This window comes from Anas platyrhynchos, chromosome 4 (genome assembly GCF_047663525.1).
Source record: "Anas platyrhynchos isolate ZD024472 breed Pekin duck chromosome 4, IASCAAS_PekinDuck_T2T, whole genome shotgun sequence".
Lineage (NCBI taxonomy): Eukaryota > Metazoa > Chordata > Aves > Anseriformes > Anatidae > Anas > Anas platyrhynchos.
The window spans coordinates 35,921,565-35,938,326 of record NC_092590.1 but is presented as its reverse complement, the minus strand read 5'-3'; the positions used below and the strand labels follow the sequence as shown (position 1 = coordinate 35,938,326).

Sequence of the window (16,762 nt, the reverse complement as noted above, 5' to 3'; positions counted from 1 at the left end):
TTTAACTAGAGATGATAAGCATCAACAGAAGATATTTACGTCAAATGTCTTCAAGCACTATCAAAATAAAAATTCACGCTGCACATATCGTATGAAATACTTACTGAAATGCATGCTCTGAACTACATTAACTTTTCACAGAACGAGGGTTAATACCACCTCTCTCTTGTTTCCAGACTTTAAGTCAAGGGTAACTATTTTCAACTTTATTTACAAATACTAAACTTGTTTCATCTGAGAACAACAGCCACTGTGGTAAAAACTTCTTCGAATCACAGAATGGCTTTTGTTGGAAGGGACCTTAAGGGTCCCAAGTTCCAACCCCCGGCTGTGGGCAGAGCCCAGGTTGCTTGCTCAAGGTTCTTGCAATGATGTTCTGACTCACGCTGCCCTTTGCTGTCCATCCCCTGTATTTATGCAACAACCCTGAGTTATTACTTGTTACCTTGACAGGAAGCGATTGATTGCAACACCCAGTTAACAGCATGGTTTTGGACCATCATCACTCACTGGGTTCTTCTCTTTGGCTATCATCTCCCCACTCCTTATGCAACAATTCATTTTTGTGCCTTGCTTTGGCTATAAGCTAAGTGAAGAAGATCTATTTCATCACGTAAGTCTTTTATTATTAGTCCTTCTACAGTCTCTTGGCTAGGAAAAGACTACTCCCTGTTGGCTATCACAAATTATTCAGTTATTTTCCTTAGAGCAGCTTTTATTTTTAGAAGGCTTGTTTCTTCCGAAGACACAGCATTCTTTGTGGTGCAGTCTGTGCTCTTTCCCAAGGAACTGCAAGAAGTTTTTTTCTTGCCACAGACAGCACACTTCAGTTTCAAGAAAGGATGATGAATTTCCACATACGGGTTATGTTATTATATTCCACAAAAATTCTAGTTAGCTTCTTATATTTGCTTCTCAAGCAAGCAAGATTCAAAGACTAGGAAATTTAGTGGAAACATGTAAAACAACTTCAGTGGGTTATGGGAAAGGCCTAACCAGGTAATTTTTTAATACCTACATGATACAACATATTAGCACTACTTTGAGATTACTTAATAAGAACTGCATTATTTGTGCTCTTCAAACTTTAAGTCTTTTACTGTGGTGGGGCCTCAAATAATTATCAGGGCTGTAGCCCTTGAGCCTGCTTTGAGACTGCAAAAACCATGAGACCAAATCCCAAAAGAAACAGGTAAGGGATGTCCAGCCAGCAATTAGCCCTACCACACCTGAACTTGTGCTCTGACTGATTAAATAAATAACCAACACCCACAACTCTGTTCCTCAAACTTTTTGTGAGTGCTTCTTGTTTGCACATGGACATGGCAGATCATAACTATACCTTATGCATTTATTCAAGACAGGTGATCTGTTTTGTCATGTTTATCTTTCTTCCTAACAGACGAATAATGGTTAACATATACCATTACGAATAACAGATGATAAATGATTACTTTTGCCACAGATGAGCAGAACAATTTCCAGATCAGAGCTGAAAGACAGAGACGCGCAGATGATGAAGTTCCCAGTTGAACAATGCTGATTTCTATTCTGGAAGAAGAAGAGCTTTCCACGTCTTAAATATAAGGTTTATTTAAGATTATAGGAACACAGCACCTAACTCTTTCAGCCACCTTTTTCCTCATCTCATTTTCTCACTACCCAGGGTCACAGGCACCCCCTGGGAGCTGCTATGTTCAAGCTGTTTATGTCACGATCTAGTGACCCCTAAAGGAGTTCAGCACTTCATCAATGCTGAATTTCATGAAGAATCTCACATCACCTTATTCTTTTGTTCTCAAGGCCAAACACACATTTTGCATTAACTTCGGAACAACTGCTGCGCATTCTTGTATCAAATTCTTATCTGAAAAAAATCCACGATGCCTGCAAATTACCATTCACTAAGTTTCATCAGCCATACTACGCAAACGTACCCCAGTAATTTCTCAGCATGTTGAGCAGGGAGATATTTAACCTTAATGTGTTAGACTGGATACAGCTCATGGTTCTCAACTTCGAAAACAAGTCAGCACCAGTTTGATGTGGGAGTGCAAAGTGTTGACCCAACTGTGAACTAGGCCTTGTTTTGGCTAAAAAACAAAGCATTCAGTCAATCAACCAACCAAAAATTGATAATTGCATCCATAATCTAAAATTGCCCACTAGAGCTGAAGAAGTTCCAGAAAACACTTGAAATACTGTAGAGAAGCAGATACAAAACACAACCAGAGATGTCAGCATAGAAAAAGTTGTGTGCAAAATTCACAGCCACTACATAGGAACAAGCTACAGACAAGCATTTATGATAAAAACGAGCAATATTGAATTAAATCAGAGCCTTTCCTTGTATTAATGACCATCTATACTTTTAAATACACACATAGTATAAATCACAAGAGCTCTTCATTATGAACTCAAATTTTGTTACTGACTTCTATATCTGGCTTTCTTTTTTTAATTTAAAGTAAGGAAACATCTGCTACATCCATAACAATAATTCTTTCTCTAGGAACACTGACCAGAATTCAAAGTGAAATAATATAGATATTAAGCGTATTTAAAATTGCGTGTGCACTTTCAGTAACACCAGAATACTGAGATTCTCTCTCACTCCTAATGCGGCAAGCCTTCTGTGCTTAGACACACAATTAACCAAAGCATTTCACAACTAACATTTACTATACTCACTTACTCACTATAAAGCTTCCTTATTTGAGTCTGTACTCATAAAATAAAAAGCTCACCGAAACAGAAAAGTACACCAGATTAAAGTCCAAAGTTAGACTGGACAGAGCATGCAAGTATATAGAAAAGACGATCTTAGGTTGGTTGTTTTGTTTTCTTTTTCATCATTCACTTCATTAAAAACAAGCTAAACAAAAAGATTATAATCATAAATTTAAAAAGAAAAATATCCAGTAAAAATCCAGTGTTCTCTATGACTTCTCTGAGTAAGAACCTGTATGGCAGGCATATGCAACATGAGGGTATAATCTATCACGTTATTTTAAGATGAAATCTATCATGTTATTTTACTTACTTATATAAAAGGTTTCCTGCAAGACTGGCTTCCTTTCCCACAGCAGGTGGCTAGGAGATTCAGTTTAATGAACCTATGTAGCTAATTTTATTCTTCCCAGTTTTTAAAGATTATATCCTATTCTTCCTTCCTACCACTTAAAGAAATAATATATATATATAAAAAAAAATCAATCATCATTTTCTCAAAGGGAAAATCATTTCATTAGGAGATTCTCAAATTGCTCTACTTGTTACCTTCTCCCAGTTTCCCAGAACAAGCTAATCAAAAAGCTTTCTTGAATTCAGAGAAAACTCATCCCACTGGCGTACGGTGGGGTAAACAGGCAGTCAAACAAAATAGTTAAGCTACCTAAGATGTCTGCCACGGACAAGGATAGTTCTGTTCCCACCTCATCTGGTCATATCTCCAAGTTGCCATTCCCTGCTTTTAACATCAGTTCTGGCATTTTTCTACTGCTTCAGCAGGCCTCTAAAGCTCATTGAACCAGACAACAACAATAAGACACACACACAAATCTAGACACAATGGAAAAAAAAAAAAAAAAAAGAAAGAAAAGGAAAGAAAAATTACACCAAAACAACAGGCAAGTAGATTTCTTAACAGCTCAGCCTACAGTTTCACGGCAACCTAAGCCAAACTAACTCCTGGCTGGCACAGTGCCTTACCTCCCTCCGGCTGCATGTTCCCACTCTCTTTTTTATGCCAGCTTCAACACCATCAGAACCTGTAGAAAACTTTGCCAGCAAGCTGAATCAGCAGAATTGCATCCACCAAAGAGAACAAGAAAAATAGCTTCCTGCTGGGCCAGTGCACCAGAACAGGTTGGTGCAGGTCCTAGTAAGCACAAGAACTCCAAGAGAGGCCCCAGCAGCCAGCAGGGAGATCAGCCCAGGCTGCCACACAGCCACAGCTTCAGTGACTTTGCTCACCAGCAGGTCGGACGAGCAGCACAGCTGACACACGGGAAGAGCAGAAGCGCAGGTCCAAGGAAGGGATCACCCTTCTCGAAGCAGCAAGCTGTTAGATGAGCCTAACCTGCTTCATCCTCTTGTATCTGTGGTAGCGCAACCAGGACTAGCTCCCAGGAAAAATACTGCTTCTTCGTTCAGTGACGTCCTGTGTTTTCGTTCCTCAATAAAACAGCGCTAATTATACCTGAGTGTTTATTAAGTCAGAAGCATTTCTGAACTTTCACCCTTCAACTACCTCTCGCTTTGCAAACACAAGTCCTGTATGTGCGGGACAAAGGTGAGCAACTGCCCTTACTTCCACGTATATAAGCGGAACAGACCAGAAATTTAATATACTCGTATTCGCAATTAGCTTAAACTAAAATGCTTCAACTGGCAGCTGGCTAAGACGCTTTTTTTAAACTTGGAAATATACCCAGTAAGTTATTTAACACTTACGTATGTTACCATTTTGTCAGTGTAACTGCACATAACACACAAAAATGCACTTATTTTCAACAGGCTTGGATATTAATGTATAAGGGAATTATCAAATAAAGGAAGGGCAGCACACTCATCCACTTGAAATGATATGCTTCATGGATGACTTAAAAAACACTCTGGGAGTGTTTGTGCCCTGCTTTCCACTGTGCAGTCTTTCAAACAGATGGAAGGAAGGAGAGACAGCCAAAGCAGAATGCTAGTCATCCACACCTACTTTACACTAGTAAGGTAAACAGTGCCAGGCCCATTTTGGAGGGGGCTTGTCAGGACATAATAACGAAAAGTTTTATAAAAGGAAGAGAAGGGCCCTTTATTACTGATTAGTAGCATTTCAACCAAGATAAACTCTGGGAACAGAGTTGGTTTCCAGAGTTTACAACACATTTTGCTTCACAACATGAAAGCAATGATTATATACGTACATACATGAACATAGAACCAAATAGATGTTCTCCACCAATAAATATCTCCAGAAGAAACAGCTTTAAAAAACAAGTATCAGAACTAGCAGCTCACATGTTTGGCTACTGAGGAAAGGGTACGGGAACCAACACTGGTTTTCCCTCCTGCCCTCGATGAGGCGAAATCCTGCACACGTGCCAAGCCACGCTGGCTCCTGCTAATCCTGCACCTGCCCAGGAATGCACTGACATAACCAGGGTTGTGGGAAGCCACAGGGCCTGTGTGTTGCAAACTCTGCTCTGCATTGGGAGCCCTCAAATTGCTGTTTTTCTCATCTGCAAAAGAATACTCCTGTTGCTCAAATGGATACAAAACCACATGACTTGTAAAAGTGATTAGAGCATTATGGTTTTATCATAATTAGTAGTTGCCAGAATATTTGGAATTAAACTTTAAATATGCAGTGTAGCTGATATTTTCCCTGGAAACAGACTTTAAGAAAACAGTTTGTTCTGGAAGGATTTTTACAGCGAGAGAAGAGGAAAATGCTGCATTGACCAACTTTGTAAAGATAGAGAATGTGATATAAGCATTGCTTGTCAATTTAATGACAATCAAGTTAATGAAACTACTTCAACTGCTGCTAAGATCCACTGGATGTCACTTTATCAAACAAAAGCTTACTGCAACCTCCAAGTCTATGTATGAAGCTGTATCAACCTGTTTGCTCCCAAGCTCCTGTCTCCATGCCTTCCTGTACACAACAGCTCTCACCTCCTGTTTGCCAAGGCCTGCAGTCCTTACCTACACAGAAACCATTATATGCAATTTTATATATAACTTTTATACCTAGATATTCCATCAATCTTGACATTTACAAGAAACATCAGTAACGTATTTAGTTTCCTGGTAAGAAGTGTATGTATGTTTCCTGGTAGAGACGTCTGGATGCATCTCTGGTGTACAACGCATGCCTGCCTCAGCGCTAGCCTGGAGAAGCAGGCTTTCGGAGCCAGCTTCCTGTCCACTCTCCGAGAACACGCTTTCGGCTCACGCTGGGCAGCTGTACAGGTGCACCTGCCCTGAATTAACTCCAGCCCAACTGACTGGGATGAAATGCTCCAGCAGCGCTGCTGATGTGACCCAGCCCCACAGAGAAAACCCAGTCCCACCAACCAGGCTGGTCCCAAGTCATGGTGCGCTGTGGGGTCACCGGGTCCTTGGTGCCAGCTTTCCCACCCCACACGCCCATGCTGGTCAGGACGGGCTCCACAGACCACACGGTGACCCCTGGTCCTCCTGTGGTGGCCCCGGGCCCCCTCACGGTGCCCTTCGCCCTCCCGCCCCCCCCACGGGCACCTGCAGCATCGCCGCCCCGCGTCCCCGGCCCCTCACCTGCCGCCGAGCCCAGGGCACCCCTGCGGTGCCTCCTGCCCAGCTCCCGCAGCTCCTCCTCGTCCTCCTCCAGCCTCCAGGCTTCGGCCATGGGCGAGGGGCCCGCGGGCGGCGGCGCTCAGCGAGCAGCGGGGACTGCCATGGCTGGGGGGCGGCGGCTGAGGCCGGCGCCCTCCCCTCAGCGCCGCCCGGGCCTGCCCCGCGCTGCTGGGGGGGGGAGCCGAGGAGGAGGAGGAGGAAGAAGAGGAGGAAGAGGAGAAGGGCAGCGGAGGCCGGCCGCCCGTCCTGCCCATCCGCGGCTGGCCGCCGTCAGCAGGAAGCCCCGCGGCCGCCTGGCAGCGCCGCCGAAGGGGGCGGAGGAGGCGGCGGGGGGAGGTACCTGGCGGCCGCCGCCGGGGGCACCGCCACCTCGGCCGCCCCTTGGAGAAAGAGAAAAGTTGAACGAGGCGATAAAGGGCCGCTGACGGCGAGGAGGGGCCGGCTGGGGGCCGGGGAGGCTCGCTGAGGGGCAGGCTTCGTGGCGGCAGGGCTGGGGGGGGGGCAGACATGCAGCCCGCCCGCAGCCTGGGGGCTCCCTGGGCGAGGGGAGACCCTCAGGTGATGGCCAGCCCTACCTCGAGGCTTGCAGGCTGTGGGGTTTGGCTTGGCCTTCAAACTACTTCCAGATAAGCCATCTCAGGGATGCACTTGCAACCCGTAGGTACACACCTGAAGCACAGAAGAGATCTGCACAGTCTGGCTATGCTTCAAGTTGGGCGCTTTAAACGCAAGCCGTGGTCTAAGGTTTTTTTGCCCCCCTTTTTTTTTTCCTCCTTTCCTGGGCCTCACTTGCCCATAACTAGAATTGCAATAAGATTGCTTCTTTGTGTAATGTTATTGTAAAACCAAGTCATAAATATTTGCACAGGTGAGTCCACACTGGGCATTACTGAAAGAAAGCGCACAAGGAAATAAAATTCAGCTTCAAAGCAGGTGAAAAGTGGACGCTAAATAAAGTATGTGACCACAAATTAGGCCAGGAAGATACAACAAAGCACTGAGTAATCCTAATGTTGAGCAATATCTGTGGTGACTCACTAAGCACCATCTACTCTGCTGAAAAAGGTACCACGCAGGAAGAAAAAAATGTATCACAATACGTAAATACAAGTGAATGGCTACGCATTTCCTTGTGTTTCTGTGCCTGACTTTACAACCAGTTGTTCTGTTTTGGTTTTCCTCTTTAAAAGCGTAGTGTTCAAGGGGCTTAATAGTTATACATCAGGAGGACAAGGCTTTATGCTATAAAGGCACGTAAAGCCAGGCATAAAACTGAATGTACAGTAGGACTATATTACAAACAAGTTAAACCTGCCACTACAGGTATGTGTTCTCAAAAGCTTCATGCTTCAGATGACTTCTGCATGGGTGGATTGCATGTTAGCCAAAAGATCTCACCTCACAAATTCCAGCGCCAGATCAACACCTTGTACTTGATCTAAACTGGATAGGCATTTCCCCAGTGGGGTGCTTCTGCTGCAGATACTCTACAGGGGTGTGCCACGCAGCCTCACCTGCAACAATAACAACATAATAAACAAAAAAAAAGAAGTTCAAACACAAAAAGTATGAGGAACAACACGAGAGAAAAGTTGATGGTATGTGTGTGTAAGACAAAAATTCTCCCACATGGAACAAATGGGATGTGTTGTTTGTATTCTATTTCTTCGCAATGGAGCCCAAATGCAGCAGCTGTATTCAGCTCCTAAACACCGCAAACCACAGCGTGACAAGAACCATCCATTTTCTGCTTCCTGAATATTTATTTTTATTACTATGTGGTTTATTTCTGGGGTGATGGGAGGGAGAAAGAAAGGAAGCTTACTATCATGAAAATTACCAAGGAAGGAAAAAAAATCAGGAATACATGTATATGATAGAACATTATATAAATTTGAAGAATCTGGAAAGTTTAATTAAACTTCCAAGCATATAGAAGTGAAAAATACATTTGGAGAGATCTTGGGTCTAAGAGAAATATGCAGAACAGAATCATCCCAGCTGTGACTAAGGAAACATTTCCCAAAATACCAAAAAAAAAAAAAAAAAAAAAAAAAAAAACAGAATATGAAAGGATCCTAGGTATTTAATGTTGACAATCATCAAGAGTTTGTTAGAGATCACAGAGTCACAGAGTTAGCTTAGTTCACCAAGACTGTATCAAAGCCCAAGTTTTGCCAGCTCTGCATCATGCAGCCAAAGTAAGGTTTCTGGAGATGGAGCTCCAGACAGAAACGTGGTAACAGTTGGGGCCCTAAAATTATACAGGAGGTAATTATGGACACCATGGAAAAACGGATAACAAATGTAATAAAAGCAATCCTCCACATTCTCAATATGGCTGAGATGCACTTAAAAGTACCCAGAGAAAGCCCTATGTGCAAAGGAAAGCACAATAGCTAGGTTATACAATGTGATGAAGTCTCTGAAGTACCAGCGTGGCCATATACCAGGCTCTGCCAGCAAGAAATGCAGCTGGGACAGGGACCAAGTTTCAGAGCTAAAAGAAGTGTTCAAGAGGTGCCTTGAACTGATGGAGGATTGATTTCACTAGAAAGCAAGAGGTCAAACTGATACAATTCTGAAGTGGATACAAGATTCAGGTAGCAATAACCAGCATACTACTGGAAACTATTGGAAACAGTTTCCAAGCAGTGCTACTTGAAACAAACAAAAATTGCAGTGTTTAAACAAAATTAAAATGCAAAGCAGCATTGCATGAAATACTTGAATCAGATTTCCAAACCCTTTCTTGCAAAAGCCACACAATAACACCTCCAGCTGGAGGCTGCTTACCAGAACGTAGAGCTCTTCGGGATATGTTGTCCACAGGTACTCTGCTGTGTGCAAACGCCACAGGCATTCAAGCTTAGAAGGTTTTTTTTTCTGGGTGGTGTGGGCTTCAAATGCCTGTGGAACTAGTGCAGGTAGGGTAACATACAGGAATGTGCAGGCTGGTATATTCTCATCCTCTTAATTTCTCTCAACAGCAAAATCTGCTAGTATGCAAGGACTGTAGGGGCACAGAGGCAGAGGGTGGATGGCTAAATCTCCATTTCTTACAGGTAATTATTACAAGCTTGGTACATACATGGTGCTGACGTAGTGCTCCTGAGCACCAGCGGCAGCTGCAGCTTAGCAGGCCCAGTGACACATCCTGACACAGCCCTGTACCTGGGCAAGCAGTTTCTAGGTGGAGAGCGCTGTGCTTTTGGGGCTTTAGAGAAGCAGCAAAGCCAGTTGTCAAAATAATCCAAACAGCCAGAGTTGCTGGCTGATCTCAAAATAGCCTAGGCCAGACTGAGTAATTTGTGATAATTTGCCTCAGATTGGAACACAAAAAAAGAGTTCTGCTGGATTACCACACCCAGGGGAAGAAGGAAAAAAAGGTGGTGGAGGGTGTGTGTGTGACTGGATCTGATATTGTTAAGTATAGCAAAAATGAAAGCCATGCAGGAAATTCTCTTCAGAAATTCAAAGAGAAAAGCTCCTCTTTTACTTCTCAGCGAACAGAAATTATCAAAAAGGAAGAAAAAGGGGGAGAAAAAGTAAATAAAGTTCCAAAAGTTAAAGAAAAAAAAGGGAAGAGCACTTGCTCCCTTCTCACACAGTTGAGAAAAACACATCAGCATGTGGCATATGCCGCTCTGAAGCCCTGTGTGAAATACAATATACTTGTGTCTTACAAGCAGGATGAAAGAAAAAAATTGCATTCTTGTACTTCAGTGAGAATCTCTGCTGTGTACATGTGCGTAGGAATAAAAAGCCTTTGTATATTTTCATAGCTATACTTCTCCAAGAAAACAAATCTTATTGTCTCAGGAAGTCTGTAATGTAGCTGTTAGAATCTGGAAATTTCTCACCGAGACTCTGCCTCGCCACATGCATCTTTGCTGTAATGTACATACTTGGGATTTCACAACGGTAGAGCAGACGAAGGAAGCAACTGGCTAAATGGGGCTTTGTATTCTCTGCTGAGCCCTCACAATTAGTTGGCTTGGCAGTTATTATTTTTTAAGTATTTTGTTCTGATTTGCATCCCTGGAATTGCTGCTTTGTTTGGCCCTGCAAAAAGACACTGTTTCTCAACAAAAAATATCAGCTCTATAGAACTGCTTAATTGAAGTCGCCCATGTAGCCTCAATGTCTATTCAGGTTCTGCAACACAGCTGAAGCCCGCGATGAATGTATCAGTGTTTGGCAGAGATACAGGAGCCTCAGACCACAAAAGAATGTAGACAAAAGATTTTCAAAAAATGCAAGGGATGAAAAAGAGTGTTTGCAAAAGAGAAAATGTAGCCTTTGGACATGACAACATTATTTTTGTTCTGCATAAAAATAACAAGGATCTTGTTCAATAGACGAATGACATTGGCAATATAGCCAGTATAGGAAACAGACATTGTGGAGGGCCAAGATCTGATAATTCGATCTCCATTTGTTTTCAGCTGGTCCAATGGGTTTTTGGGTAGCTGGAGAATGACATATCAGGAGCCTGCAGGCTTCCTGAAATGTCTCCAGCTAAGTGTGGGTTCCCTCACATTGTTACGGCTGCTTGTGGTTCCCATCATATCAGCAGGATGACAGACTGAAAGTAGATGGTTTTGTGATGAATGAAGATGATAAAAATAGAAGATTATTGATTTCCTTGAATAAAGACCTTCCTGACTGAAACACTGGGAAATTACCTTTACATGAAACTAGGGATTTGAGATTGCTCTCAAAAAATGACAAGGATCTCTGCATGAAAGGATCAAATCCAATAATTTCAAAAGACCTGAGACTATGGTGACATTTGCCAAAAGACTGGCAGTAAAGAGGGCAAAATGTATTCAGAGGGAGATTTTTACAGTTGTCAGTTTTTAAATTAGTTTTACTAATAATTTCAATTACTTTTGCTCTTTTCCAGACTTACTGGACTAAAAGTACCCTTTCCTCTCCTATCTCGTTATTTAGCAAACACCTCCAAACAGTATTTTTTCTCTTTTATTACTCATTATCACTCTTGGGGTAACAAATTTATTTCTACAGCCTCTGTGATTAAAGGAAATGACAAAAAGAAGTAGAAAACTGTGAGGAAGCACAGAAGGGAAAAGAACTGCTACAGAGGTGAATGTTCTTAGCAAGAGAGGCTGTCAAGGCCAAATTGATTCGTAGTTTGTGCCCCGAAGTATTAATGGTTACTCTACAACCACAGACTTACCAGCGGACAGAACAGTGCTGATGTTGTGCTAAGCGGGTTGGCAACAGCGTGATGTAAGAAGTATTATCACATTGGACACACGTGAGTCTAATACCTAAGAATATACAAAACTAGCCCCAGGATGCGAGTCCAGCTTTCTGCTGCAGTTTGCATTTCAGTGCAAAGAGCTGACAAGGGAAAAACTTAGGGAAGATAGCAAAGAGAGTCCTAAAGAACTTGCAAAAAGTGAAACGGAGTCATAAATTTGTCCATTGCAGTAAATCTAGAAGTTTCCCAGAGTACCAAAATTGGTTACAGATACAAGGAACTCTGATTCTGTTTTCTTCTGTTCTGCTGCCATGAAGTGCAGGCAAACTGCCTCCCACAGGATACCAATAGGACCTATTAAGTGCGTAATCTTCACAGTTTAATATAGGATTTGCAGTCTCCTGTTTTGTTTTGTTTCATTTTGTTTTTCATGGTACCACCCGTGATCAGCCAGGCATGCTATCATGTTTTGCTTGTGCTGAACACTGACACAGCTCACTCTTAGCAGAAGTGTTTGCGAAGGCACGTTAATATTCAGCAACAGGATAATTTTGCAATTAAATAATTGTATGATAATTACTAATTTGTGAGTTCAGTGCCAAGAAGTTTAATATTAATGAGGTTGTAACAGTCTAGTTACCTTAATGGGTGTTTACTAATGGGAAAACATTTTTCTAATGTGGAAGTTTTGCAGAAATCCAAAACAGTCTATCCCAAATGGAACAGTGCAGGTTTCCAACTTTCACAAAATTATTTTGATCTGTTACAGTCATCTTTCAGTCGTACATTCAACAACATGCAGCTTCTTAAAACAATTTGTTTTTAATAAGAGATGAAGAATGGAAAAAACAGTTTGATAGCTTTGATTGAGTATTTGGCTAGGCCCCTTGACAGAATGTTGGATGACACCTGCTCATTTTAAGCCAGCCAGCCAAACGTGGTGCAAGATGCAGCCGTGTTTTCCTCAAACATGTATTTTCCAATTAATCTGATAGGGAAGGACTTGCAAACCTCAGGAGCAATTAAGGAAAAATAAAAACACTCCTACCTGATTGTATCAGTCCTGTCTTTTTCAATTTTTATTTTTATTTATTTATTTATTTATTTATTTACCACCACCATTACTCTAAACGCTAAATGCCAATAGAAGAACAGATGATGACAAGCATCTCCATCACCATGGCCTCCATTCTGGCTTTATTGAGGTTTACAGCACAGGGTTTATGTACTTCAAATTCATGCTTGCAAAAATCTATTTTGCTAGGCTATCAGGGGTAGTGCACTTCAGTTATATATACTTATTTAAATGACTGTAGTTTCTGAGCTGACAACTGCTGAGTAGCCAAGGAGTTACCTATATTTTTTAGGTGGTTGGATGAAAAAATGAGCTGTGGAACTATGCTTTTTTCTGACTACCAGAAACAGTTTTATGTTATTCCTACTTTGCGACTATATAGCAATCTGTTGTTTTCAGTGTCAATGACAGGCCTCTTGCTAAACCCTTTAATGCTGAAGTTTTTTTAGGAATATAGGCCACCAACAGAGGTCCTATCCTAATTTTTCACTTCCTTGTTACTTTGTATATACATGTGCACATTCACAGCATTCAGGAGTTTTGTACCATGTTCACCAAGTGTAATCATAGGATTGCATTATTCACTGGGAAAAGATTCGTGTGATGAAGAAAAAAACAACCTCACAATGTTACAGTTTGCAATATGAAGGCACAACAGTAATCAAATTTCCTTTGTTCTAGTTACATAAGTGAACACCAACTGTCTGCCAAATGTCTGGCATTCCCAGAGAGGTCTGGACTGATGAAGGTTAGCAGCATTTTTGCAAGCTACTGTTGGCAAAATCTGGAGTTCCATGGACAGTTTCTCAGAGAAAACTCACATCTCACATCAGAGCTTTGCTGTAGCCAGCTGCTGAGGAAGATCTGTAGACAACAGATCTGTTGTTCTCAGCTGCAAACTGAATCATCTTGTATTTTCCCTAAAGAGTAATTTTCAAATTTTTTTTTTTAGACTTCCATCACATCTTCTTTTCTGCAATATTTTACTTCACCAGAGTCTCTCCTAATCTTCCACAACGCATATATACCACAACTCCTCTAGCCTGCCCCAAATCTCTGCCTTCCTCAGACTGCAGCTTCTCATACTGTTCATTCTTCATAATGTTTGTTTGACCCAGAAAAATGCTGCACTCTTTCCCCCAAGATGTACAGGCCATCCAGTCCCTATCTTGCAGGTGCTTTTTGCAACTTTATTAGCTCAAAGAAAATGTCATATTTGTCAAGGGCTGGCTGAAGCAAAAGGCTTTCGGAGTGTGGAAAGCACAAAAGGCGAAATTAGCCTATGTAAAACTTCCTAGGGGTTTTACACCTTGAGAGGAGGTATGGGCTACTCCTCTGCTCTTTGTAAAGGGCCTCACTCCAATTTACATGGATATCTGTTGTTTACAAGGACATGAAGCAGCACTCAGGAATTTGTGAGGTAAAAAGGACTTGAGACACACTTACCAGTGCTTTCCATGCTTTTTCTTCTTGTTTCCATTGGCTGACTACAATGCCTTTGCGGACAAAATCTCCCAAATGCTCATCTTGAAGTAACTTTACAAGTACAGGATCTGTTTTATGGAAATTTTTTATATCTACTGTGAACTCCTTTCTTTTGATGCTGCTTAAATGCCAGAAGCTTTTTGAGGGAGCTCTACAACGTTCAATTCCACATCAGTAAAAGTTCAATGGTCTGGAAAATAAGGAAGAGAGTGTCGGAATCAGTTTCTGAGATGCCTTCACAAAACTCATGTGTTCAGCAGTGTGCTGGAGCCAGGCTATCAGTTCTAAAACAGCTTTCACAGAGAAAACTTTATTCCACATAATTGCCTAGAGCCTGGAGTACTCAAGTGGCTTCAAATATAGTATCTTCTCCCTTTGGATGTTACTGCAACTTTGGGTAGCCAACTGTTCTGGTTCTTTCTCAGAAACATTGGAAACATCTGTCTGTCCATAAGAGAAATGGAGGGGTTGCTCTGGAAGAAACCAGTGTTTCGCAGCTATAATCACAGTGAAGGTGATTAGGTAAACAGTTATCATCATAGCAAAAGCTTCTCTTATGCCTTTGCCTAAAGCTTTTGTGTCCAAGCCAGATAGTCTGGGTTACATACACTGTGAAACTGGAGGCAGAGATTCTTATCTGTGTGGGAGCAGAAGACTTAGGGACAACTTCATAGTGAGAGTTTGATGTTGCTCTACAGCAAAACATGCCTTTGCAGGTGCAACACAGCCCTTATATTCTGAAAATGTACAGATGGGGTCGTGCCCAAAATTCATATCTAGACATCAATTTCAGACTCATTTGGCAATTTAGAGAAAATGAGCGAGATGTTCTGATATAACTGAAAACAGAATTCAGACAGGTTTTGATCTAGAGTTCAGCAACGAAATCAACAGTGCAACCCCTCTTGCTCAGACTGGAAGGGTGCATATAAAGGAGGAGGGTTTGAACTACTCTTTTCTTTGCGTTCCATCTGTGCAGCAACGTCTGGAATTTTCTACTGTTGATAGCTCTGGCATACACAATTATTATTGTCAAAGCAATGATTTAAGAGTGAGAAAGGAATGCAAAAATTTGCAAAGGGGGAATGTAAAATATACAGATAAAACCTTCATCCCGTCTCACACGATTATACGAAACACAGCTTTCCAGGGGGATTAATATGGTTTTATCATCCAGTCCCAGGGTAAGACATTTGAAAAGTTTACAGCAAAAGGAAAGCAAATATTGAGAAGTTCTGGAGTAAACTGTCTCTCATTTCACCCTGATGCTTACAATTGCTGAACGTTGATATACTGCTGCAGCACCAGGGCTGATCCTTCTTTGGATCAGCAATAAAGAAAATGCATTAGTTTGACAGTTGTAGTAAATGAGCCTTGAGCTTTTTCTTTTTTATTCATGGCTGGTTAGGTGTGCGGGTCACGTTCCAGCCTCATTAGCGAATAGTGGCAACTTAAATCTAGTTATTAATTCTCTGGCTTGCAAGTTGTTAACAGATGAAGCCCAACAATATTGACATAATGTTGGCTGAACCAGAGATTTCTGAGTGTAGCAGGACTTTTGTTTCCTGATGAAAAATGTCTTGTTGAAGAAAAAGTAACTGCTTCCAGCTAGACAGGTTCACATGGGCTAACATTACATCTGGTGTATTAGCAAGTGGAAAAGTTACATGCCTGAATGTTTCCGTTTGGATTTTTTTTTTTTTTTTGGTAATTGTTCAAGACTTCTGGAGATCCACAGGCTATTTTTTTTTCCTCTGGAGTTTAAAAACAGATTTAATGACCTAAACACACTTCTCGTTCTCCCCAGGAAGTGAATTTTTGCCTGGGTACAATGGTTCTTGATAACTTAAAATACCAATATCTTTTATTTGCAAGATGGAATCTTCATCTAGTTTACTCTTAAATGTTTCAACAGTCTCAATCTTAAAAGCATATGTATTGTATTCATTCTGCATCATTATCAGGTCAAAACTTTCTGAGGACAACTATGGATGTTCACGATTTACCAATGTATGACAGAAGTTGTATTAAAAGGGAGCACGGGAAACAGAAAATCATTACTGTTATTTCTCATGTACCCATGATCACAGTACCCCAGCATGCTACTGAATTAACTGAGGTCTATTTAAATTCAGACACCTTTTTCTTCCTTCTAATTACAATAGCACAACTTCTACTTGTGTCACACATTTGCATATGTGTTTGTGTATACATGATAATTCCAGTTTCTCTCAGTAATTAAAACACAACTCATAGCAATAAGCTAAAACTGACGTCTAGCCCTTGTAATCTAATTAAAGTCCAGCACTAGATAAAGTAAAACATTATGTTGCCTGACAGGACTGTATCCGTTGCCTCCTGCAATTACTAAAAAAAATGTAAAGAGAATTTATGCCATTTTCCAGTCTCTTTTTTATCTTCTGAATGCCATTCATACACCTTTTCCTAAAAAGTGACCTCCCCTTTTCAAAACTCCCGTAAAATTAACACCATGGCTTACCTTTCAATTTAAAATTAAATTCTTGGGAAATCCAGTGAAATGAATTTCATGGTTACACAAGTTGCTTTTCTCACTGTGACTCTACTCGGAACTGGTGAGCTGAAGGAATATTGAAATGTCAGCATGCTGCTTGCCT

At 41.4% G+C, this 16,762-nt stretch overlaps 1 protein-coding gene across 5 annotated transcripts in view; it reads right to left on the bottom strand.

The window, feature by feature from the left end:
* SH3D19 (SH3 domain containing 19) overlaps window positions 1-6,860 on the bottom strand; it is an 85,569-nt gene extending 78,709 nt beyond the window's left edge. The window contains exon 1 of one of the 5 annotated variants that reach the window (XM_038178008.1): window positions 6,298-6,860. In XM_038178008.1, coding sequence (XP_038033936.1) covers window positions 6,298-6,845 — 548 coding nt within the window. In that variant the 5' untranslated portion in view covers window positions 6,846-6,860. Of the gene's footprint in view, window positions 1-3,711; window positions 3,865-3,975; window positions 4,096-6,297 lie in introns of those variants that run through there. The other 4 variants (XM_038178009.2, XM_038178011.2, XM_038178012.2 and 1 more) reach the window with 4 other exon arrangements.
* Between the last annotated feature and the right edge of the window lie 9,902 nt (window positions 6,861-16,762).